At 35.7% G+C, this 25,338-nt stretch overlaps 2 protein-coding genes across 2 annotated transcripts in view; both read right to left on the bottom strand.

Moving 5' to 3' along the window:
- The window catches only part of LOC128219362 (uncharacterized), a 34,362-nt gene that overhangs the window by 1,086 nt on the left and 7,938 nt on the right, over window positions 1-25,338 (bottom strand). The window lies entirely within an intron of this gene.
- LOC128219363 (uncharacterized) lies at window positions 18,540-20,231 on the bottom strand. Its single transcript, XM_052927170.1, has one exon. The coding sequence runs from the start codon at window positions 20,229-20,231 to the stop codon at window positions 18,540-18,542; it is 1,692 nt and encodes a 563-aa protein (XP_052783130.1).

The following is a 25,338-nucleotide window of genomic DNA, read 5'->3' on the forward strand; positions in this document are numbered from 1 at the left end:
GTGCGTATATGTTCAAGTCGAAAGGTCACCTTATTTAAGTTATAGAAATAACTGTTGGTTTAATAGGTATGATCAAACACACAGGTGGATGGTTTTATTCTGAAATATTATAATTTTAAAAGTCATCTGTGAGTATATATTCTATGACGACGGTTTGATTACTTTTAGAATACGAATTCTAAACATTGTCAATGACCAGTATGCAAAGGAAGTTAGATAAATTATTTAGACAGCCATTTAATAATTATACTTTTGTATCAATAATCGTAACATTCAAACAGTTATTCCAAAACCACGTTACGGCCATCTTACACCGAAGCAAACAATTATCCTATATTCTAATGTAATTCGTCGTGTACTCTAATATATACACTTCATGAAATCATATGAACGTAAAGAATCATGGCTATATGCACGTTCAGTGCATCCTTTGGTAAATCATTTGGAAAATCAAATTATTACAACATAATATAAAGAGGAGGTAAGGGTTTTATTTGTATAAAAGTGCATATTATATTATACAATTATCGACAAGTAAGCCATTGAATATCAGATCTTATTCAAATGCTCACTAGTCAACAAGTGTTCCATTATAAAACAATTTAAAAAATGCCAACTTTCACCTCCTCGAGTTTTATACCATTTATATTCCTAGCTTTAGGTATGTGGGTTGCTAGCTTCATTATCATCTTATATCATTACATGCATATATTATTTACATTGAATGAAGAAATAATCTTAGCTCATTCAGTTGACAAGAACAATTAATTAATACCCCCCCCCATTAACTTTTTAATTGCAGACGAATAAGAATATGAAAAGAAAACCGAGAAAAGGACCATTGAATTTATTACAATAATAACATTATATATTTCGATCAGGAAAATGAGAAACCGCAGTGAATATGATATAGGTACCTTTCATCGAAGTCTGTTTATTCATATGTCATATCATAACTATCTGTTTGAAAAATTCAACGGTAACAAGCGGAACAAAATGTTAGTATTAATAATAAATTTGGCGCGGAAATTTAAAAAAATCCCACACAACTCATTGTCTTCAATGCACCGTTAAAAGTACGAAAAAGTAACCATGCGTATGTGTAGGTAATACTCAACTTGCTTTTTTGTGCAAATCATTGACTGAGATAATCAATACTTAAGTTTAACTTACCATAAAACAATAGGGCAGATGCTTTTCGCTCGTGTGCTGCGCTCATAAATAATTAGTCTGGTTCCCTGCTTATTGATATTTCATACAGTAGTCTGGTTCCCTGCTTACTGATATTTCATACAGTACCGATAACGATAGTGTTAGGGGCTGTCAGACTTTTCAACCCCAAGACTTTTCAACCCCTTTGTCGTTTTTGAAATCAAAGACTGTTCAACCCCTTTGTCATTTCAACCCCTAAAAGTGCTAAGACTTTTCAACCCCCCTTAAAACAAAGACTTTTCAACCCCTAATAAACAAAGACTTTTCAACCACTTAATACTCACCTATTATTTGATAATATGTACAACATTAAGCAATAGATTTTGAAATTTATTTTTAAAATCAAGAATATATTAAGAAAAAAAATATAACAAACACCAAATATACATTCTTGAAACACATGATAATACAATAATCCATAAAATATTTACATGAAAATAAATAAATAAAAATGTATGACTGTCCAATTGCTTAGAAATAAACCTCCCTGAGGAAATCCTCACACAATATTTTATGTGCATTGTACTGCTCCCACAATTAGTTGAAACAGAATATATTTTCTTTATGTTTGCAAAAAATACATAAAATAATTTAATAATTTAAGAAAAACAAAAGTATACATTGAGTTCAAAGTTGTTCAAAATGTAGTATACACTGAGTTTCAAATTACAAAAAAAAATAACATAGAATAATTATTATGTCAAGCCAGGATTAAACATTTTTATAGAGTGAATAAAGAACATTATGCTTGAATTATCAAAAATCTCCAGATGAGAATAAACGGTCTTTATCACTAAGTGCTAAATGCTTTTCAAATGTGTTGATAAAATGACATAACTCGTGTAACATAAGAGTTTATAAATGTTTTTTGTCTTAGGTTAAAAAACAATAACATTTTATTTTGAAGTGGTATTTAGGTTTATATGTAAAAAATGCTTTAAGCGTTATAATGTTTTATGCAATTAAAAAATGCAATGAAGATCCCACATCCTTTAATAAGCAAGACATGTGACATGGTCATAAATTCCTAAGGGATTAAGGGGCTTCATAACACCTTAAATTTAGGTTATAGTAACTTGACAGTGACAATCAACTAATATTGTAATACCCTGATGGCCATCATTTCAAACTATGAACAGCTTGATAAATTTTGTGTTTGATTTCCGGATTTAAAAAATAAGCTTTTAATTTTTTTTTTAACTTATTACCCTACCCCCAATTCTCATAATTATTAGATAATACATAATTGATTACACTTACAACAACAAAAATAGAACTGTACTGAAATGCAATATGGTACTAAAACAAAATGTTTTGACCGCTGACCTTTTTTAAAAGCAATGAAAGTTTGATAAATGTTAAATGGAAGTTTTTATCGGTGTTCTACAAGCAAACTATGGAGTTTGTTCTGTAAATCTGCAAAAGTATGGTCATAACTTTGTCCATTATATATGTAAATTCGTTCAAATATGTTATACACTTTAGAATAATACAACAATTCTTCGGGGTAACCAGGCATCAAAATCTGGCTTTTCTTTAACTTATTACACTAAGATAAATTATGTGTATGGTTTTCACTACAATACAAAATGTGTACGTTTTTGACGGGGGTTCATAACCCAACCCAGGAAATTAATCTTAACGTATTACACTACGAAAAATTATGTGTTTGGTTTTCTGAGTTTCATAAGTCAACCCAGGAAATAAAAATTACTATGATTAATTATTATTAAAATGACACCTTCTATGCAATTACTTTCTTTTGCAATTATACAATTATTTTGTTATCTAGACAACAAATGTTTGGTCAAAAACACATCTTTAATTATATTTCAATAACAATGTGTTAATTTGCTAAAATTGATGTGTGCTCTAGAAGCCTAAAATAACAAACAAATTTATTCCCAAATAATGTGTTAAGTTTTATGCAAAAACAAACAAAAACAAAAATCAAATAATAGGGGTTGAAAAGTCTTTGATTAAGGGGTTGAAAAGTCTTCAATATGGCTATTAAAATAATTCAACTACGGGTTGAAAAGTCTTTGATTTAGGGGTTGAAAAGTCCAAACAGGTAGGGGTTGAAAAGTCTTTGAAATAGGGGTTGAAAAGTCTAAGGGTTGAAAAGTCCTCGTTTTTAGAAGGGGTTGAAAAGTCTTGGGGTTGAAAAATCCTGCTCCCGTGTTAGGGGAAGGAACTCCAGACTAATAAATAATGTGCTTATTATATTAATCGAAGACGAGGTACAAGTATAGTGTGTGTATATACCGCGTGATAAATTACGTCATGAATGATACCTCGGAAGGCAATATTTTGCTTAAAATGAAGATTTTAAACAAAGATATCTTTACTATTTATTAATCATATTTAATGAAACATGGCGCAGTCTACGCCGCTTACATAGCCCTGCCTTCGGTCTTTTACTAGACTTGATTGAGAGTTTAGTTTCTTGAAACACTTTGATAAACCTTTCCACAAAAACCGCCGCCTGATGTAGCACTGTCGAAACATTATTGGGAAAGAGGTTTGTCGAAGTGTTTGTTGAAACTAATCACCTAATAAAACTCCGGTAATAAAACGAAGGCGGGGCTCTTTAAGCGGCATAGACTGTTCCAACGAAGCATTTGTGACGTAATTTATCACGTGGTATACACACACTGATGTATAACATTATCAAACAGGAAGAACCTGACACAATGTACACTTCAGATGTTAATGATAATATTACACGACATTTTAAAATATAATAACACAACATTGTAAAATAACGTCACATAGAAATCTTTAAAAAATGGCTAGTTTCACTGTCTCTTTTTCGTATTTAAAGTACGATTTTCTAAGAGGAAGGAACTTTGTCTATTTTAATAACATAATATCCAATAAACCTGTACATGTATAAACAAATATAGGAGTGTATGAGCGTCAGGCTTGGTATACATACCGAGTATATGTGTAAGTATTCTCGAGTGTGCCTGTCCTTTTGAATATACGTCTCATGTAAATAACTCTGAAATAATCGGAATATAAGGATGGCTCCTTCAAAAGCTAGTACCAATTGTTTCTAACTTGCAAAAACGCTAAAATAGGTCGATTTCTCATACTTAAATATGTCGGAAATAGCTCATTGAGTTTTTTTGTGATCATACACCCACTTGGTAGCCCTCAGCCATTTAATAAATTAAGCGTATAACGATATAAAATGTCTCTACTGAACGTCAACAGACTAATATAAAATCAAGTTTGAATTGATCAAGTTTGCGCTCCATATTCAATACCTCTGTTAACATTTAAACAAAAGAATGGAACAATATTCAACTGATTGTAGATAGTCTATTTCAATATTGATACAGGTAAAGAAATGCATTCAGTTTGTCGTCTTTATAATTTATTTAGTGGTTCATTGGAATAGTATGCCAATGGTAATTGGAATCTTTATCCACTTAATTCTTAAACGCTATTGTATCAAATAACTGCCCGCTTTGTTTCTAATGCACTTTGTAAAAGATATGAGCACGATTACAATCCAGGTAATCAATTTGACAGATTGATACTTAAACTATTACAATGTAGATTTATTTAACAATCCAAATGGGCGAAGAAATAAGTATGTATGCAATATATAAGTAACCAAATACTATTCCCTACAATAAGACAATCGATTGGCGGGCACGTTCCATCTTTACTCTTCTACGTTGTTTTTCATACATTGTTTATGAAAAGTTGATATCTGATCATTGGATGCTTTCTGGTACTTTATAAAATATTTTTAGTAAGATCTAGTTTTTAAACAGTGAAATAACATTATGAAATTCAAATCTTAAGATACTATTTTTAACGTAATTTTTATGACGTAAGTCTGAAGTATTAAATATTGAATTAAAATACTAAAGCTTTAACAAAGAAATAATAAAACAGTTCTAGATTGAACTTCGGTTGATGTGTTATCATTGTAACCAACAGTTTACATTTCGCACGAATGCGTTTTAGTTTATGTCTGAACCTATAAAAAGTGAACGAATCCCTTTATGAAGGAAAGTGTTGACGTCGGACGACGGACAATACTAAATACAATTGATCTTCATGAGTGCTTTGTTCAACGTATGTGCGCGCATGTGTGTGTGAGTGCGGGTGTGCGTGCGCGCGCATGCGTGCGTGTTTGTATGCGTGCATCAAATCGCTGGGGCGCATTCCCCCCCATCCCACTAGCGAACCGGTCCTTACATCAAATCTGGTCTAGCTTCGTCCCTGGTTATGTTTATTGCGATGTTTCACACTTGACGGCCTGTTAAATACTTTCAGATGTATTTTTTCTTGCTAGGATAATACAGACAAAGAGCACTGTTCTCATGTAAGATAAACACTAAACGAAAGGTTTAAATCATATTTTGACCTTTTCTTATCAGTTACATACTCTCGTATCAGATCGAATTTACATGAAATGGTACGCGCAAAAACAATGTAAATTTCTATTGTTTTATTCTGAATAGACAATACAATGTACTCATGCATAGATACATGGAAGCTATTATAACAAAAACGTCCACCGTTTGATTGTTTTCATTTGAAAAGTATGAAATACTTAAACAATTGTTTGAATGATATAAGAAATTAGTAACAAAAAACCGAGATATCAAGTTTCAAGATCCTAACGTTTTCCGCTATAAACTTATATTTGGTGCCTGAAATAATTCTATTATAATTTGAGTTAATACACTGCTGATATACCTTTTTATGTTTTGAAAATGCTTGAGATATAACGATATTACAATACACTTTATTGCAGCTATGACAACTATGTCACATAATATATACATCAGTATAGTTAAAACATATAAAAAATATACGAGCTAAATTAATATATTAAGCATATATATAGGGCTCCAGGTACCTAAGACTTCACATAAACAGTAACTGAAACTACCGGATTTATCTTTGCAAAGAAAGAAATGCAATACATATATTTTTTTAAAAGAGAGGCGGATCCATTATTTAACATTTTAGAAGGCGCAATTTCTGGCACAAAACCGGACATGTGTCACCTCCCGTGAACAAAAACAGAAAGAAGGGTTAACTGTGATGAGTTGTAATGTGGGGTGGTTCGAAGATCTCCTGAAAGTGTATGTAGCTTACATTTGATTAAAGGGGTACATGCTGGTACATTCAAGAAAGCATGCACGCCGCTAGTTTGCACGATTGCATTCAACCCATATATATTGAACATTGACATCAAGGCAGTACACTACTTGTGGGTTTTCGACACGCAACACCCTATATATGCGAACATTGATATGGTGTCCGTTTTTAAAATACATATATAACTTTACAAGTAACCTATAACAGATTAACTAAGATTTGTTTCATCCTGTACAATGTACTTAACAACACGACACTTGCTTACTATACGTATGATACGTAGATTTAAAGGGTCTGTTTCACTGAGTTCAGTTATTAGGGAAGTTAAACAACCATACGATTCACAATCAATACAGACTTCAAAGCGTAGAAAATCACTATTTTACTTTAATTATACTGAATATCAAGGTTTCACAAGTTAGTTTTATTCCATTGGTAAACTTGTACTTTCTTTTGTCTTGTTTAACTGTTCTACACGGCCAGCTTTTGACCGTCCTTTGACACAGTAACTGCTTTTGAACTGATAGTTCATGTCAATCTTATATGAACCAATCACTCGCCGAGTAGCAGGAGACAGCTACACGATATAGTTAGTGTCCATAGTACATACAAAAATACAGTCCCCGAGACCTACACAGAGACCTACAAAGAGACCCGAAGACTCTTGGATACTGGCATCTTCCACCACCTTGGTAACAAAGGTCTTTGGTCATTCCATTATGCAGTTTTGTTAAACGTGCGCCTTTGTTTTGGAATTGTATGAACTAAAACAATATGTTTTCATAAGCGACAACAACTGAAGTTTTTTTTTAAGTCCAATGATTTAACAACGATAGTTTTTAACTGTTCCGTATACATTACATAATATCGCTATCAATCAGACGAATGATACAAGTGAATTGAGGGCAAGTAACACCAATTCGGAATACCTTTTTTTGGTACATGCCTTATTGCTTTTAATTGATATTTTACATTTTCACCGCATTGTTTTTCACCTACACCGGATATTGTCACGGTATCGAATACACAGTGGTTCAACTAATTAATGTTAAGTACACGTAAGGCCAAATAAAAAATAGGTATGTTTCAGGTTACCCGACCGACTCTATATTTTCCCGCCGACCCTAACCTATTTTTCCCTGAAAAAATGTGATTTGGGTACGAAAAGCATTTGTTACGAAATGTGAGTTCGGACACCTTAAAATAATTATTTTTTCGCTCTCCGAATTCATAGAAAATAACCATTTTTACATTTTATCTACATGTATGGTAAACCTGCCTGTTTTCTTCATGTCTGCATTTTACCACTTATTAATTTATCCGTTGTTATCAATGGTTATTACGCCTATAAGTGTAACTCCTTCATCAAGTTAATTAAAATCCCATTCAACACCATTTTATACATGCATTGAAATGAATAAACACCTTTTATCGGCTTCAGATCAAACAGTCACATTGTGTGACGTCACATAACTCTCAGTTATACCCACATGGATCTCATGGAGAGCATGGACATTGCTATGCAGGATTAATGTGTCTGGGTGGTGTTTTCGATTGTAACTTAAGTATTGCATTTCTAACTTTAATTCATCACATTAAATAGTTACCTGTATCATTGAATGTGTTGACTTTTATTGTTCTATTGATGTTACAATGAGTATTACTGTACGATTATTGCTTAAAAAAAGTCTATATTAAAAGTGTGGTACAAGTTTCAAAGTTTATTGGCGGATCGTTTTACAAACATGACATGTCTGTGTTTTCTTAATCTCTTGATTGCCCTTGTTGTTTCTTTAATCCTCCATTAATTATATCACACATCCTTTCAACAGGCAATAAATCGTTTAGCATAGGTAGTAACTTACTAACTTGTCACAGTGATATGGTTAGGTAATCTAGCCAGGCATTGTAACGATAAAGATCAATATTTTTTGTCTGTGAGACTTATTAACTGTAAAAGTTACAATCGATGTCCTTTGGGTGTCCGAAAATTAGGTACCTAAAATAAATTATTTTTGAAAATAATAATGGATGTCCGAATTTTTAGATTGTCCGAACTGTAAGGTGAATTACGGGTAGTTTGTGCTTGTGTGCCAGGTATATTTCAATTCTTGAAATATATTCGTGTTCCTGGAAAGTCTTAAATAATAGCAGAGTGGTGTACGATAACTTAGTTGAAATCCAACCATCATTGTCAAAGTATTTAACCAGACAAATAAAGAATGTTTCCTTTGAAGCATGGCACATGTTTAAAAACTACTGATAAACCTGAAAATTGATGACTTTTATTTCTGTTACTTTCTGAGTCAACAGTTACTGAAATCAATATATAAAAAAAAATACAAAAAAAATATTCCGACTTACCTACCCTATTTTTTTGGCAGCGTTACCTGAAACGCACCTATTTTTTATTTGGCCTAAGGAACTTAATCCCGATTTACGGTGTTGGGGTCGTGAAGCACTAATAATGAGTGTTATTTCGCGTGAAAATTGGTCAATTGTATTGTATCAATATATAGGGAATTTATTTAGTAGTCCGGCTATTTAAGGGTCAAATTGGTGTAACACAAAACTACGGAAATATATGTTGTTTTACCATTTGTGTCTACCAATGATAGAAATGTGTCATTTAAAACCATTTTCAGAGTTTAAGTTTACAAAATATGTCGAAATAAAAAAATTCGATAAAAACTATAGAATGGCATGGGGGTCATTATGGACTAAGATTTTCTGCATTATTTAATGTAAAATCGTGATTGAAGACATTTTATTTTAATCCCAATTATTAAATGGTCGAATGCTGTTAAAACGGATAGGTTATGGTGATTTCGAGTCAAATTTGTGCAAAAAACAACATTTTTTACTCTTTTACGCCTGTGGCGGTGACTGTTTTGAAAGAGCATTACAATATTAAGTTTTTTTAAATAGTCTTCAAATAAAACTTTGTTTTTTCCTTTCCAATGATTAACATGTGTAAATAATGACTTGTATAAACAAGAAAATAAAAATGTTATCTTGAAAGAAAACGCAGGAGTCTAGTGACACCGATGGTTTTCGATGCTAAACATTTAGAAAACTGCTCAGTTTTAATGTCTGCAGACACAGAACGTGACTATGAAGTGTAATTGAGGAAAACTTGTGTGTTTTAATAGGTAGCTAGGTTTCGCGAACTGAGGTTGACAAAACAAAACACAAACAGTATGACCTTACCGCTGACGTCGAGGAAGGATACGTTGTCCCATATGTCACGTACAACTACAATTTGACGGCTTGGAATAAAACACTTTCAGATTACTACCATTTGTAGTGTTTATCAGGTAGTTTGGGTTCAAATTTTTCCTCTTGAAATGCTGAAAATGCGCATGATTGATAACTATCACCATATGAAAAAACACAAACCTTCGTCACATGTGATCGATATCGAACCCATGTTGAGTAAAAATGTCTTAGTTTGTAACTTCACTGTATTATTTCTGCCTTACGATCAACATAAGGTCTCAGAATAAACCGACATTCATGCCGCATAATCAAAAGAGTTGTGTCACTGATTGCGTCAGAATATTTCTGATATTTTGAATATGTTTTGCTAAAATCTTATCGCTAAGGTATCGGCACAGAAGTGTTAGCTGGTTGGACGGATACAATGTCTGGAAACAGGCAAAATATCAAAAGCCATTAAACATAATCCGTAATAAAATTGAAGAATTTTATTTAATATTGAGTTGTTCAATCGCGAATTGGAAAAAGCCCAATATCAACGTTTCCAAATGGAAGAAGCTGTCTTGCATGGCACGGGATGAACGAAATCCTGAATATGAACGTATGATAACATGCACAGAGCTGGTAGTTAAACACGTATTTGTATTTTGTTGACCGAGCAATAAGCGTGCGACGGTTTACAGCGGCATGAAACAAAGAGTTTAGCGCATTTTCTAATGCAGCACGGCTAACGTCGCCTAACGCCACTACAACGAGTACATTGGCGCTATTTGCATAATAGCCTTTCTTACTCCGGTGTACAACACTGTTACAAGTAACTTGCCGCTTCAGTGCACTGAGGTTTTGACGTATTATGGTTTTGATGCATTTCAACTCAGGCTTCATTCCAGAATATTTTAATACATATTTTAAAGTGGGACACAGGCCCCTTTGCCCCCGCTAGATCCGCCACTGAAACATGTTTATATTGATCTAGTGATTAAAAGTATAATCACATTTCTTACTTTTTACATGTTTTTGAATGTATCATACATACATTAACGTATTTTGCATCTTTTGTTTATCGAAAAGACAACAACACTTTTTAAACTTTCCGAAGGTATCTTCATGTTCTTTCAAATGAAAAGTGAGTGATTATAAAACGGTTACACTTATTTAGCTATCGTTTTAGCTTTTGCCAAACCCAAACTTGGTCACGAATGTCTTAAACGTTCGTTTTCACTGCTATTGACCTGTATAACATAAATGTTGAGACATACATACATTATAATCATTACGTGTGTGCAAGTTGACGAACCACGGGATTCTGAGATAAAAGCATGATGGCGACGATAGCTTTATTGAATCGATATTTCGAAGCAGTCAAAGTAGAGAAGAGACATGATCACAAACTCCCTTTTACGACAGTAACACTCATGTTTACCTGTCTGTCTGTCACAATATATAATCAAACGCTTATTAAGTCTTAGTTTTTAGTTAATTACGACTCTAATTCCCAAATAAGATTTACCACAATTAAAACAATTGTTTTAATATACCAAAAAGGATGAATACATGTCGAAATCAAAGGGTCTTATTAAGAATTCCTAGCTAATTCAAAAGAATTACCTGTTTTACTTTTACGTCACGGTGCAGGAACACGGTATTTCTACCATAAGAGACGATAAAGGAATACAGTAAATGTTTTAGCACTCACCAATCATTTAATATCTGTGCGTGTTCAGCTTTTGCAAACACACTTACAATCTTGTTATCAGTAATGAATATTTACCATCTATGCATTATTTAGTCAGTAGAAAAAGGTTTATCACATGCAATTCATGTTTGTTATACATGTGTAGGTTTGTGAAATAACTCAATATATAACTGAAATCCTTCCTCCTGCGACATTTAGTCGTTCGCTCGTTAATGTGGTGGCCCGTTGGTGCACATCCAAGTATCACAATTAAATACAAAACTTTTAATAACATTGCTAATACGTTTAAACAGACTAATAATAATAACAAATACCGTTCAAATTTCAAAAGTTTCTCGTAGATTTATAGTCAAATAAACAACCAACGATTTTATGTTTTGGCAACTACATGAACAGAGTTGTTAAGTGTATACACTGCATGTTTACCAACAAGATTGACATGAAATTAATACACATGGAGCATGAAGACATCGAAATAGAATGATTTATAATCTAATAGTACCATATGCACGAAGGATCTATGACGAATATTCTAATTCTATAAATAAATATATTGTCTAAAAAGGACGACATTCATGTACAAAATACAGCGGCTGTTTGAAATCATTTTTGATATATTGATTATATAATATTAAGTATATATGTGATAGCATTGTTTTTTGTAGATAATACTGTCATGTAATAACAATCAGACAATCAACATAATAAGCATTTAATGAAATATTCAATTCCCTGACATGCTACGATAATGGAGCAGAACTTCAGACTAATCGTCGTATTCGACGCTTTCTTAAATGACAGAAATGGCCCACGTCGGGCGTAGCTGTAGTTAATAACGCTCAAGACATCGGCTAAGAGCACACCCCTTCATACGTTTCAAATTTCCATGTTCCATTTCAGTAACGTTTTCCAAAACATCAGACACGGCGCCTCGACGCGTCCTCAGCACTCTAGCGACATCAAACTCGACACCAACATCACCCAAACACGTCATCACCCCACTCGACACCTCATCAGCAGGTTGACATATCTCAAGCACTTCCTCCCCAGACATTCCGTCAAAAATGTCCGGCATGGCGCACCGCCGCCGTGGAAGCGCTGTGTGTATCTTCTCCAAAATGTGTTGCTCTAAGTACCATGACATCGCTTTGGCAAGTTCGTTTTGCTCTACTCCATCGAAAATGTTTGCCATGCCAAAACGCCTAGCTTCGCTTAGTTGGGTCATCATGTCTTCGTACGAATCCACACAGCCGGCGCGTTTCTGACTTATAATGTTATCCGTGGTGATTAAGTGTTCAATGCGTTCACTTGTTACAGAAACGGTTTCTGACTGAGAATATGTTTGTCTTTTGTTTATTAATGTTGAGCTTCCCCTACCAGAATACTTCCAAAATTACTACTCGTCACACTGTTTATTTTTTTTTGTACATGTATACTATTAAATCGTTTTTCGGTGCGTTTGATGAAATGGAATTACATGCATTTCACCGTTAAAATCATGGAGGATTGTTCTCGTGTGTCTATTTATACGTATTATGTTTCCGTTTCCACAATATATATCGTTACTTAAGACTGTTCGAGGCTAGTTATATAAATCATGGCTTATATCGCAACTATCAGTTAAGTGACGTCAGTGGCGCATACATGATAAGCCTTTCCCTTGTCGTATTTATCATTAGGTAACGAAACGATAGTTCAAATTCAATTCGTTTTAGATTTAGTTTTACCTTTAATTTTAACACTTGATTCAATTTGTTTTAATTAATCCAGATTGCCTCTTCTTTTTGAATACGACGAATGATAAAGCACATATATTTACCGTGTATGGTGCGTATATGTTAAAGTCGAAAGGTCACCTTTATTTAAGTTATAGAAATAACTATTGGTTTAATAGGTATGATCAAACACACGGGTCGATGGTTTTATTCTGAAATATTATAATTTTAAAAGTCATCTGTGAGTATATATTCTATGACGACGGGTTGAATGATTACTTTTAGAATACGTATTCTAAACATTGACCAGTATGCAAAGGAAGTTAGATAAATTATTTAGACAGCCATTTAATAATTATACTATTGTATATATTAGTCATTCTAACATTTAAACAGTTATTCCAAAACAACGTTACGGCCATCTTATACTAAAGCAAACAATTATCCTATATTCAGATTTCAAATGGAATTCCTCTAATTCGTCGTGCACTTTGATATACACACTCCATTAAAATAATGTGAAATTAAAGAATCAAGACGTAATGCACGTTCAGTGCAACTTTTAATAAATTAATAGAATATAAGAGCATAACTTATAGACGAGGTAAGGGTTTTATTTGTCTAAAAATGCATATAATATGATACAATTATCGACTAGTAAGCCATTGAATATTCACTAGTCAACAAGTGCTCCATTATAGAACGATATATTTTTAAGATGCCAACTCCTTTACAGCCTCGTGTTTTATACCATTTATATACATATATATGTTGTGTGTTTGCTTTTTATCACATGCTTACCCTTGTTTTCCGTGTAATATACCCATTACGAATATTTTTATCTTACACATGTGTAAGATAACATATCAGACATTTCTATTGGCTAGACTAATCACGCAACCTAGATATCCCTCCGCATTGTTTGTAAACAAAATGGTTTAAATGCCAACAAATACTTACCTCAATAATGAAGCTGAAGGACTTCCGGGAGACAAATGACTAACGAATCATAGTGCCAGAAAGCATCTTGTACAAAAACTTTCTGATAACAATGTTCCGCCAACCAGATAATGAATATCATTAGTCACAGAAATATCCAGTCAGTCAACAAATACAGCCACATTAGTGACAAACACCACAAGAACATTTCAAACATTTCCATCTTGACCAACACAAGGAATATGCAACCAATGCCATTTGCTTGCCAGTTTAATCAGCTGTCGGTTACCGAAAACATAAATACGAATTCTGCAGCACAGACATCTCCTTACACAATCCATGGCGGCTAGAACATCATGTTCTCTGGAAACATTCTTGGTGGAACTTTTTCAACATCAACATCCATGCAGTACAGAGTAAGGCTTTGCCGTAATCATCTGCATGTTGTGAAACTCCATGTACACTAAGAAAACGCTGCAAAATCATCGTACACAGCAAATACCTTTTAAATCCGTGCACACAGTAAAACTTGACATACCGATGTAGGTCACATAAACCGCGTAAACGCATGTACTCTGAGTGTGACGTCATCAAATTGTGTACTTATTGGTTTTTTTTTGGTTAAAATTGTTCGTTATTCATGGTGTTGGATATTTTACTACACATTTTTATAGTTGTGACTTGTTAAGCGCTTTATCAGAATTAAAACTTAATAACTGCTAGATACTTTTGACATTTTAATTTGGAACTATTTATATGGCGCATCGTTGACATTCTTCTCTGAGTACTTTGGCTGTCAAACAATCGGTTCAGAAAGTGGAACTAAATTGGTAATAAAAACACCGTTTTAAGCATGTGATAAAAAAGATCTGACACTCGTTGTCATTTAATACAAGAATTTTATTAAACTCGTCCATGAAAGTTGTTAGTAAGCTCGCCAGAGGCTCGCTTACTAACAAATTTCATGAACGAGTTTAATAAAATCTTGTATTAAATGACAACGAGTGTCAGATCCTATATATCTTATATTATTACATGCATCTATTATTTACATTAATGATCTAAAGAAATAATCTAAGCTCATTCCGTTGACAAGAACATTTAGTTAATAAAAGAAAACAATAACTGCTTATTTGCATACCAATAAGAATATGAAAAGAAAACCGGGAAAATACCATTGGATATATCAATTTAATGACATTCTATATTTCGATCAGGAAAATGAGAAACCGCAGTGAATATGATATAGTGTCGCTTCATCGATGGCTGTCTGTATATTCATGGGACATATAATAAGTATCTGTTCGTAAACTTCAATGGTAAGAAGGGGAACTAAATGTTAGTTTTTATAATAAATTTGGCGCGGAAAATAAAAAAAAATCCACACAACTCATTGTCTCCAATGCAACGTTAAAAGTACGAAAAAGTAAACATGCGAATAAGCAGGTAATACGTATATTTGCTTTAATTTGCAACTTCAATGACTGAGATAATAGTTTCAGTACGTACGTTTTATTGCCATAGAACAATAGGGCAGATTTCTTTCGCTCGTGTGCTGCGCTCATGAGTAATGTGCTTATTATATGAAGCGAAGACGATGGACCGTATCAAACAGGACGAACCTGACAAAATATACACTTAAGATGTTAATGATTATATAATATAACATTTTACAATAGAGTAACACAACTCGTTACAGCGGTTGTAAAATAAAAATAACGTCACAAAGACATCTTGAAAATGTCGGCGGGTTTCACTGTCTCTTTCTTCGTATTTAAGTAACATTTTCTAAACCATTTACGAAACACCACGATAAACTATTAAATGACCGAATGCATGGTACTCATAGATGTACATGTATATACATATATAGGAATGTATGATCGCATGGCTTGGTGTAATTACAGAATTTATGTGTAAGTATTCTCGAGGGTGCTTTACACTTTGAAGTAACGTCTAATGTAAATTAATCTAAAATAATCACAGTATAAGGATGACCCAAATCCTAGTGAAAACTGTAGAATCGACAGTTTCCCGCAATTCGTAGTTAAGCCTCCTTCGTACGCCACTGTAACGAGTGCCTTCCCGATAATCGTATTGTAGCCCCGCTGTCTCCGGCGTACGCCACTGTAAAGAGTGCCTACAAGCTATTCATATTGTAGCCGCGCTTTCTCCGGCGTTCGCCAATAATAAGAGTGCCTATCCGTTATTCATATTGTAGCCTCGCTAACTCCGGCATGGCGTAGGCCACTGTAACGAGTGCTTTCCCGGTACTCGCATTGTAGCTCCGCTGACTCCGGCGTAAGCCACTGTTACGAGTGCCTTCCCGGTACTCGCATTGTAGCCCCGCCGACTCCGGCGTACGCCACTGTAACGAGTGCCTTCCCGGTACTTGCATTGTAGCCCCGCTGACTCCGGCGTACGCCGCTGTAACGAGTGCCTTCCCGGTATTCGCATTTAAAGCCCCGCCGACTCACGCGTACGCCTCTGTAACGAGTGTTTTCCCGGTACTCGCATTGTAGCTCCGCTGACTCCGGCGTAAGCCACTGTAACGAGTGCCTTCCCGGTACTCGCATTGAAGCCCCGCCGACTCCGGCGTACGCCACTGTAACGAGTGCCTTCCCGGTACTTGCATTGTAGCCCCGCCGACTCCGGCGTACGCCGCTGTAACGAGTGTCTTCCCGGTATTCGCATTTAAGCCCCGCCGAGTCCGGCGTACGCCTCTGTAACGAGTGCCTTCCCGGTGCTCGCATTTTAGCCCCGCCGACTCCGGCGTACGCCGCTGTAACGAGTGCCTTCCGGTATTCGCATTTTAGCCCCGCCGCTGACTAAGGCGTACGCCACTGTAACGATGCCTTTCCGGTATACGCATAGTAGCCCTGCTGACTAAGGCGTACGCCGCTGTAACGAGTGCCTTCCGGTATTCGCATTTTAGCCCCGCTGACTAAGGCGTAAGCCGCTGTAACGATGCCTTCCCGGTATACGCATAGTAGCCCTGCTGACTAAGGCGTACGCCGCTGTAACGATGCCTTCCCGGTATTCGCATTTTAGCCCCGCTGACTAAGGCGTACGCCGCTGTAACGATGCCTTCCCGGTATTCGCATTTTAGCCCCGCTGACTAAGGCGTACGCCGCTGTAACGATGCCTTCCCGGTATTCGCATTTTAGCCCCGCTGACTAAGGCGTACGCCGCTGTAACGAATGCCTCCCTGTTATTAGCATTGCTGTTCATCGAATTGTTGTCCGAACGTTTTTCACCATGTGATCATTAAAAAACAAAAAGGTATCTAAGGTGGGGGGGGGGGTGCCCGCCCCATACCCCAATGAATCAGTAAGTGGTTGTTAAGCCCTAAAAAATACAAACAGTCCCACTTATAATTTGGGATCAATATAATGTTCATAAGAATAACCGATTAAAGTCACACTTATATCTGTACCGACGTTGCAAAGGGTAAATATTCAAGCATGCATCGGTGGTTATTGCAAACTACTGTCATAATAAGGCATGGCTCATGTTCATACTTGATCCAAAATAAATGAACATTTTTTGGTTCATTAACATCGGGTAGAAATGTGGTCTCAATTGAATTATTTCAATGTATTTTGACCTGAGGCGTTGACCTATTAAACTATTTTAAACCAGACCAAGCCCATAGAATGTCCGGAACACATACCATTATTTCCAAATGTCGTAATCACGATTAATAATATCAAGTATTACTAAAGTGGCCGTGTAACAGAATTATTTTACCACTCATACACTAATCGAGTATTATCAAATGTTGTGCGGTTATAAAAACACCACATTATGTTGTTTATTTATTAGAAGGTAAAGCTATATATGTATGAGCAAAACATAATGTACATGTGGAAAAAACCTTCGAAATTGTAGATATTAAGGTGTAATAATAAAAAAAAACTTAATTTAAAGCTGCACGCTCACAGATTGCAAGTTTTGACAATTATTTTAGTTTTTGTATATGAACTAGCTAATACATGCAACAATGCATGTAAACCAGTCATATAAGACCGTTAGTAAGGGTTTTAGCCATAAATCATTAATTTTCGAACGGAAATATGAAAATCTGCGATCTGATCTTTTGTCAGCAGTCTTTTATCACTGATTGGCAGATACTTACGTAAATATTTGCTCATTCAAATACAAAACAAAAACTGTAAAACGGTTAATATGTGATAGGGCAGCTTTAAGATGCTTCATAAATATGAATATAATTACAGAATGTAATTGTAATAAATGTATATCGAACTACAGATACAATAGTGTATTGATAATAACGATTATAAGATATCCGATGGCTACTCCACGAATAACACATACAAAGCTATTCAACCATTTATCACGAACATATTAAGTACAGTCAATCGGTTTGGACTACCAACACCAACAGTTATTATAACAATTTAACAATATAGACAGTCAACGTGAAAAGGAAGCATGTATTGAAGCAACACATTCATTCAAGTAGTTAGATATTTGCTATTAAACAACAAGGTTTACATCTCATCTGTTATAAATATGTCTGGGATACTATATAGGATGTATACCTCAGAATAAGGAATTAAATTATTTCACTTCGTTAAATAAGAATATCACTGTACTGGGTAGTTTTATTGCAATTCATAAATCTGAAGTTTTGTGTTCCCTTTGACCTTGTTCGACACCACAAGCTTTGTACCGTCCTTGGACACAGCAACACAACGGGGCATGCTCATCTCCACTTTACAAGATCCAATCAATCTTCCAGTGGGAGACAATTGCACGATAGAGTTAGTGTTCTGACTACACACAAACACGCAGTCCCCGGGACCTACACAGACACCACGAGGTATCTGGATGCTGGCGTGTCTTCTTACTATGGTAATAACGGTGTTGCCGCTTACGTCGTGAAAATTAATAGAATTATCAGAAAAGTCAATGAGAACCACAATTTGACGGTTTTGAATGTATGTAGTGACGGCTTCATTATATTTCAACTGTTTCATTGGAAGATTGGGCTCAAACTCCTTCTCCCCTAAAGTGCCGGAAACCTTGCTCACAGGGTACTTGTGTCTGAATGTGGTGGCACAAAACCAATCTCCCGGCATGGTGGATATATTCTCGTAATCACGATTGCAGTGAAAAGAAGGTAATTCGATGATTGTGTTATCTGCGTTTATATTAAAATTTAAGATCTTACCGTCACTACAGGTGGTAATAGCAACTTTTTGATCACTAGTTGTGACAATGTCTTGTGGTGTTGAAGCAAGGAGATGTGTAGCCAGATTGTTTAGCTGCTGATCAGTCACTATAAGCCTGTGGTTCCAATTATCGACAGCTACAATTCTGCCGTCTGGAAGGAAGTCTAGACCGGATATGAGAGGTTCTCTATCACCATCTTCACCCTGCTTCAAAAAATTCCTAGACGCCAACAAACGTAACATAAAAGGACGTACAAACGACCCGGATGTTGCCTTGGTGAACGTCTTCTCGATGTGGAGTGAACCGATGTCATCCCCGCTTTGTATGAAAGAAAGCAGTGTCTTGTTGAATTCGAAAATGAAATCCAGAACATGTTTATCGGACTCTTGTTTTGAAATCGCATTTTTGTGTTGTCTTATCTTTTTGGTAAACAAACGAATTCTATTGAAATCGTCAATGTTTGTAGCTAATGTTGTATCAGTATCTTTAGTAATTGCCGTTCGAACTATTTTCTCTTCATCTATTTTCTTTGATTCAGTCTTGACTGCATCACGGGTACTATGAACAACGTTGCACTTGAAATCATCAAACAGTTTATCTATCTCATTTTTCATGATATCGATTTGTTCGGAAATGACTTTCACCTGGCTGCGGTAAGCTTGGATTCGTTTTTCATCACCTTTGTCAATATATTCACATCTGCCATGTAAATTTGCAAGCGATATTTTCATACCTGATTTGATATCAGTGACTTTAGTGCATTGCTTATGGTACATTACACCACAGAGTCCACAGCACATTTCATCGTGATCTACACAGTATATGTTTAAATCCTGCTTGTGTTTGGTGCATATTTTCCTTTGGTCATCTTCCTCCAAACCTTGTAGATCGTGTCCAACCATGATGTCATTCAAGGAGTGGTTCATTGAGCACTCCTCACACTGGTGTTGTTGGCAGGTTTTACACAACACCACCGCATAATTCCACCTCCCGTTGGTTCTACAGGGATCACAACGTTTCCCCTTCCGACCGGGAACGTTGTCGTCGGCACATGTTTGATACGCGTCTGGAGACCTTCCGCCGACTTGATCGTGTACAGTTGTTTGGAAGCCTTCAGCCATATCTTCACCATAAAGTGTGTTTGACAAGAAACATATTTAACGTATATATGGATGATGTGTACATCGCACTCCCGAACGCAATAATGATTAACAATATCAAATTCTTAAGTAATATTTGTCCTTCTTATCACAAATAAAAGGTTTTACGATACTAGTATGCGCAAATCAATATTGAGATAAGAAATTGGTTCACAGCCAGCAAACTTTTATGAAAGAGGTATGCATAACACGCTTGGTTGTCTACATTTTCGTATCACCTGTTATGCAAGCAATACATACAGACAATTTTTGCCTAAAGTGACGTTACAGTTATTATGACATTCAAAACGTAAATATGCTTGTCTTTTCATCAAAGACGCACAAAATCGCCCTATATGAACATAATCTCCCATATGTTATTCAAACTTTCTTGCCATTTTGAAACTTTATTCCAATATAATTTATACAATTATTGGTGTATTGTTTATCATTTTATTACATTTGTATTACATATTTACTCAGATCAACGTAGTATAAAAGCGCGTATGATTTTTTCCGTCATTGCAAAACAGGGATTAGTGTTGGTTCGGGGTCCGGAAGAATGTTGTATTTTACTAAATATTTATAGATTGTGTCATTTATTATATACTTGATTGAGCACTCCACACACTGGTGTTGTCGACATGTGTTACACAGCACCACCGCATCATTCCACCTCCCATTGGTTCTACAACGTTTCCCTTTTCGATCAGACAAAAGTTGCACGCTAATGGTGGATGAAACTTTGCTGATGTGCGTATTGACCTTACTGCTAGGGTGTATACCATTCAGGGGTCGGGGAAAATTCCCCCGTGGGTATTTCATGTGATAAAAATTGAATTGCAAACATTGAATCATATCCTATCAAAATGAAGTGCTAAAACTTTAAAAAACATTGCATTAAAGCTATCTTACTCCTTCTTTCAGCTGGTACATTTGACGGTATCATTTATACACATTATTGAATCTTTTGTTTTAAAATGAAACAACTCTGAACTAGTACAGTTATGAAGTAATGTTTTGTAACAGGCACAAACATTCCTTTATCATTTTTCCAAAACGAAAGTTTCATCAATGTGATTGTGTCAAATGTACTTCCTTTATACAAACTATTAATTGGCGTTCAATTAAAATCATTCATTCTTATTAATCGCCACTACATAAAGACGTTAAAAAAACCAGGGGTAATTTGCCAACACTGATATATTTGCAAAGCTGGGCATATAAATGCAACAATAGACAAAAGAAGTTACAATAGTTTATGCCCGCGACAATATTAACCGTCAGATATACATGTACATTTTTTGTTATGACTCAACAAATCTCGGAGGATTTCCTCACAACGTAGTATTGGACATAGGTAACAGTATCGGTCAGAAACACTTTTATATTAAAAATAAGAAAGGCTCCGAGATCGTTTTCACTTCATGCTCATTAGTCCTAAAGTATAAACGAAATCTATTAACAAATAATTGCAAGTAGTTTATTACATAAGATTATTGTTTTTAAACTCAATACAACACTATACGCATTATGTACATATGATTACAATGTTTCTTATCGCTCTTCTCTGATCGATACTTCCACCTATGGTCTAAGACAAACACCCTCTGTCGAAATAATTCCCACTGAGATAGCTATTAGTCGACAAACGGTTACAGGTATGATATTAGAGTATGCGATATCTCAAGCTATCTGACACACTTATTGATCAAAGATAGATTGACTATAGTTTTGAAAAGAAAAAAAATATGTCGTGCAAATGAACGATGATTGCAAAAATCACCCAAAATGCGATTGTGTTCTTTTCGGGCGAAAGGGTACGATGGTCTCATATGAGTAAATACTCAGTGGTTGCTTTAAACAAGCATTCTTTTTACATAGCCTATCAGATCACTAGGTAAGTTCTCTGTCCTGCAGTAAAACACTGTTTTATAGTTCTTATACGTCTACACAAGGGTATTTTTAGAGTGGCAACAGTACACGAACCTTTGCTTTACCTTTACTCTCAGGTGAAAGATGTACGTATATAAAATGTCCATACAGTTTGCTATTGCATTGTTTAGTACCTTTATATTTGAAAGACCTTCGTCTCGAAACGCATAAATGTTGGAACGCCAGTGCACTCTGAATTTATAGTTTCACATTTCACTAACATTTTTATGACCGAGAATAAATATTGAAACAAAATAATAAACACCGTTTGTCATGGTATCCAAGGTTAAGATGAAAGCAAGTAATTATAAGTGTGGCTAGTTACATATTTATTCTTTTATAAAATCAACCGTTGAATATTATCTCTTAAACATTGCAAAGTTTCATTGATTCTGCTTCCGTTTTATCTAAAAAAACAATCATAAAATATTTAATTCGTGTACCTCACAAACTCATGTTAGGCTAAAAAAAACGCATTAATTTATCATCTTATAGATATAACAAGTTTCAAGTTTTCAAGCACCTTAAATACATAGTTTAAGGAATGTTTGGTGTGATAATCCCCTGCTGTGCATCTTCTGCTAATTGCACTGGTGTAGGGGCCAATTTCCTGTATATTGGTTTACTGGCTTATGGCCATTCAGGGTCAAATATTATAATGAAACCTCCAAAACTTCACAGCAGGATACTCAGGCTGAAGATCTGATAGGAGGGATCAAGGCAAGTAGATTTAGGTCAATACACAGAGGTTGTGAACTATGTCCCGACGTGTACACGTCAACATAATATATGAGCCAATTCTCACGGGTACACGTCAACATAACATATGAACCACTTCTCAAATGTACAGGTCAACATAACATATGAGCCACTTCTCAAGTGAACACGTCAACATAACATATCAACCACTTCTCACGTGTACACGTCAACATAACATATGAGCCACATCTCACGTGTACACGTCAACATATCATATGAGCCACTTTTTACCTGTACACGTCAACATAACATATGATCCACTTCTCACCTGTACACGTCAACATATCATTTGAACCACTTCTCACGTGTACATGTCAACATATCATATGAGCCACTTCTCACGTGTACACGTCAACATATCATATGAGCCACTACTCACCTGTACACGTCAAGATATCATATCAGCCACTTCTCACCTGTACACCTCAACATATCATATGAACCACTTCTCACTTGTACACGTCCACATAACATATGAGCCACTTCTCACCTGTACACGTCCACATAACAAATGAGCCACATCTCACGTGTACACGTCAACATAACATACGAGTTACTTCTCACGTGTACACGTCAACATAACATATGAGCCACTTCTCACCTGTACACGTCCACATAACATATGAACCTTTTCTCAAGTGTACACGTCAACATAACAAATGAGCCACTCCTCACGTGTACACGTCAACATATCATATGAGCCACTTCTCACCTGTACACGTCAACATAACATATGAGCCACTTCTCACGTGTGCACGTCAACATAACATATGAGCCACTTCTCACGTGTGCCCGTCAACATAACATAAGAGCCACTACTCATGTGTACACGCCAACATAATATATGATAATTTCTCAAGTGTACACGCCAACATAAGATATAAACACCTTCTCACGTGTATACGTCAACATAACATATGAGCCACTTCTCACCTGTACACGTCAACATAACATATGAACCACTTCTCACGTGTACACGTCAAAATTACATATGAGCCACTTCTCACGTGTACACGTCCACATAACATATGAGCCACTTTTCACGTGTACACGTCAACAAAACATATGAGCCACTTCTCAAGTGTACACGTCAACATAACATATGAGCCACTTCTCACGTGTACACGTCAACATTACATATGAGCCACTTCTCACGTGTACACGCCAACATAATATATGAAAATTTCTCACGTGTACACGCCAACATAAGATATAAACCACTTCTTACGTGTGCACGTCAACATAACATATGAGCCACTTCTCACCTGTACACGTCCACATAACATACCAGCTACTTGTTACGTGTTCGCGTCAGAATAACATATGAGCCACTTCTAACGTGTACGCGCCAAAATAAGAAATGATCCACTTCTCACCTGTACACGTCCACATCACATATGAACCACTTCTCACGTGTACACGTCAACATTATATATGAGCCACCTTTAACGTGTACACGTCAACATAACATATGAGCCACTTCTCACGTGTACACGACAGCCTAGCATACGAGCTACTTCTCACGTGTACACGTCCATATAACATATGAGCCACTTCTCACGTGTACAAGTCCAAAAAACATATGAGCCACTCCTCACATGTACACGTCAGCATACTATACGAGCTACTTCTCACGTGTACACGTCAACATACCATATGAGCCACTCCTCACGTGTACACATCAACATAACATATGATCCACTTCTCACATGTACACGTCAACATAACATATGAACAGCTTCTCACGTGTACACATCAGCATACCATATGAGACACTTCTCATGTGTACACGTCAACATAACATATGAGCCACTCCTCACGTGTACACATCAACATAACATATGAGCCACTTCTCACATGTACACGTCAACATAACATATGAACCGCTTCTCACGTGTTCACATCAACATACCATATGAGACACTTCTCACGTGTACACGTCAACATAACATATGAGACACTTCTCACGTGTACACGTCAACATTATATGTGAGTCACTTCTAACGTGTACACATCAACATAACATATGAGACACTTCTCACCTGTACACGTCAACATAACATGTGAGTCACTTCTAACGTGTACACGTCAGCATAACATATGAGCCACTTCTCACCTGTACGCGTCAACATAACATATGAGCCACTTCTCACGTGTACACGTCAACATATTATTTGAGCCACTTCTCACCTGTACACGTTCACATAACAAATGAGCCACTCCTCACGTGTACACGCCAACATATCATATGAGCCACTTCTCATGTGTACACGTCAACATAACATATGAGCCACTTCTCACGTGTACACGTCAGCATATCATATGAGCCACTTCTCACGGGTACACGTAAACATAACATATGAGCCACTTCTCATGGGTACACGTCAACATAACA

This window comes from Mya arenaria, chromosome 15, assembly GCF_026914265.1.
Source record: "Mya arenaria isolate MELC-2E11 chromosome 15, ASM2691426v1".
NCBI lineage: Eukaryota > Metazoa > Mollusca > Bivalvia > Myida > Myidae > Mya > Mya arenaria.

What these genes read in the sequence shown, in the direction of transcription:
- LOC128219363 (XM_052927170.1), bottom strand. Translation starts at nt 20,231, where the DNA reads ATGGCTGAAGGCTTCCAAACAACTGTACACGATCAAGTCGGCGGAAGG.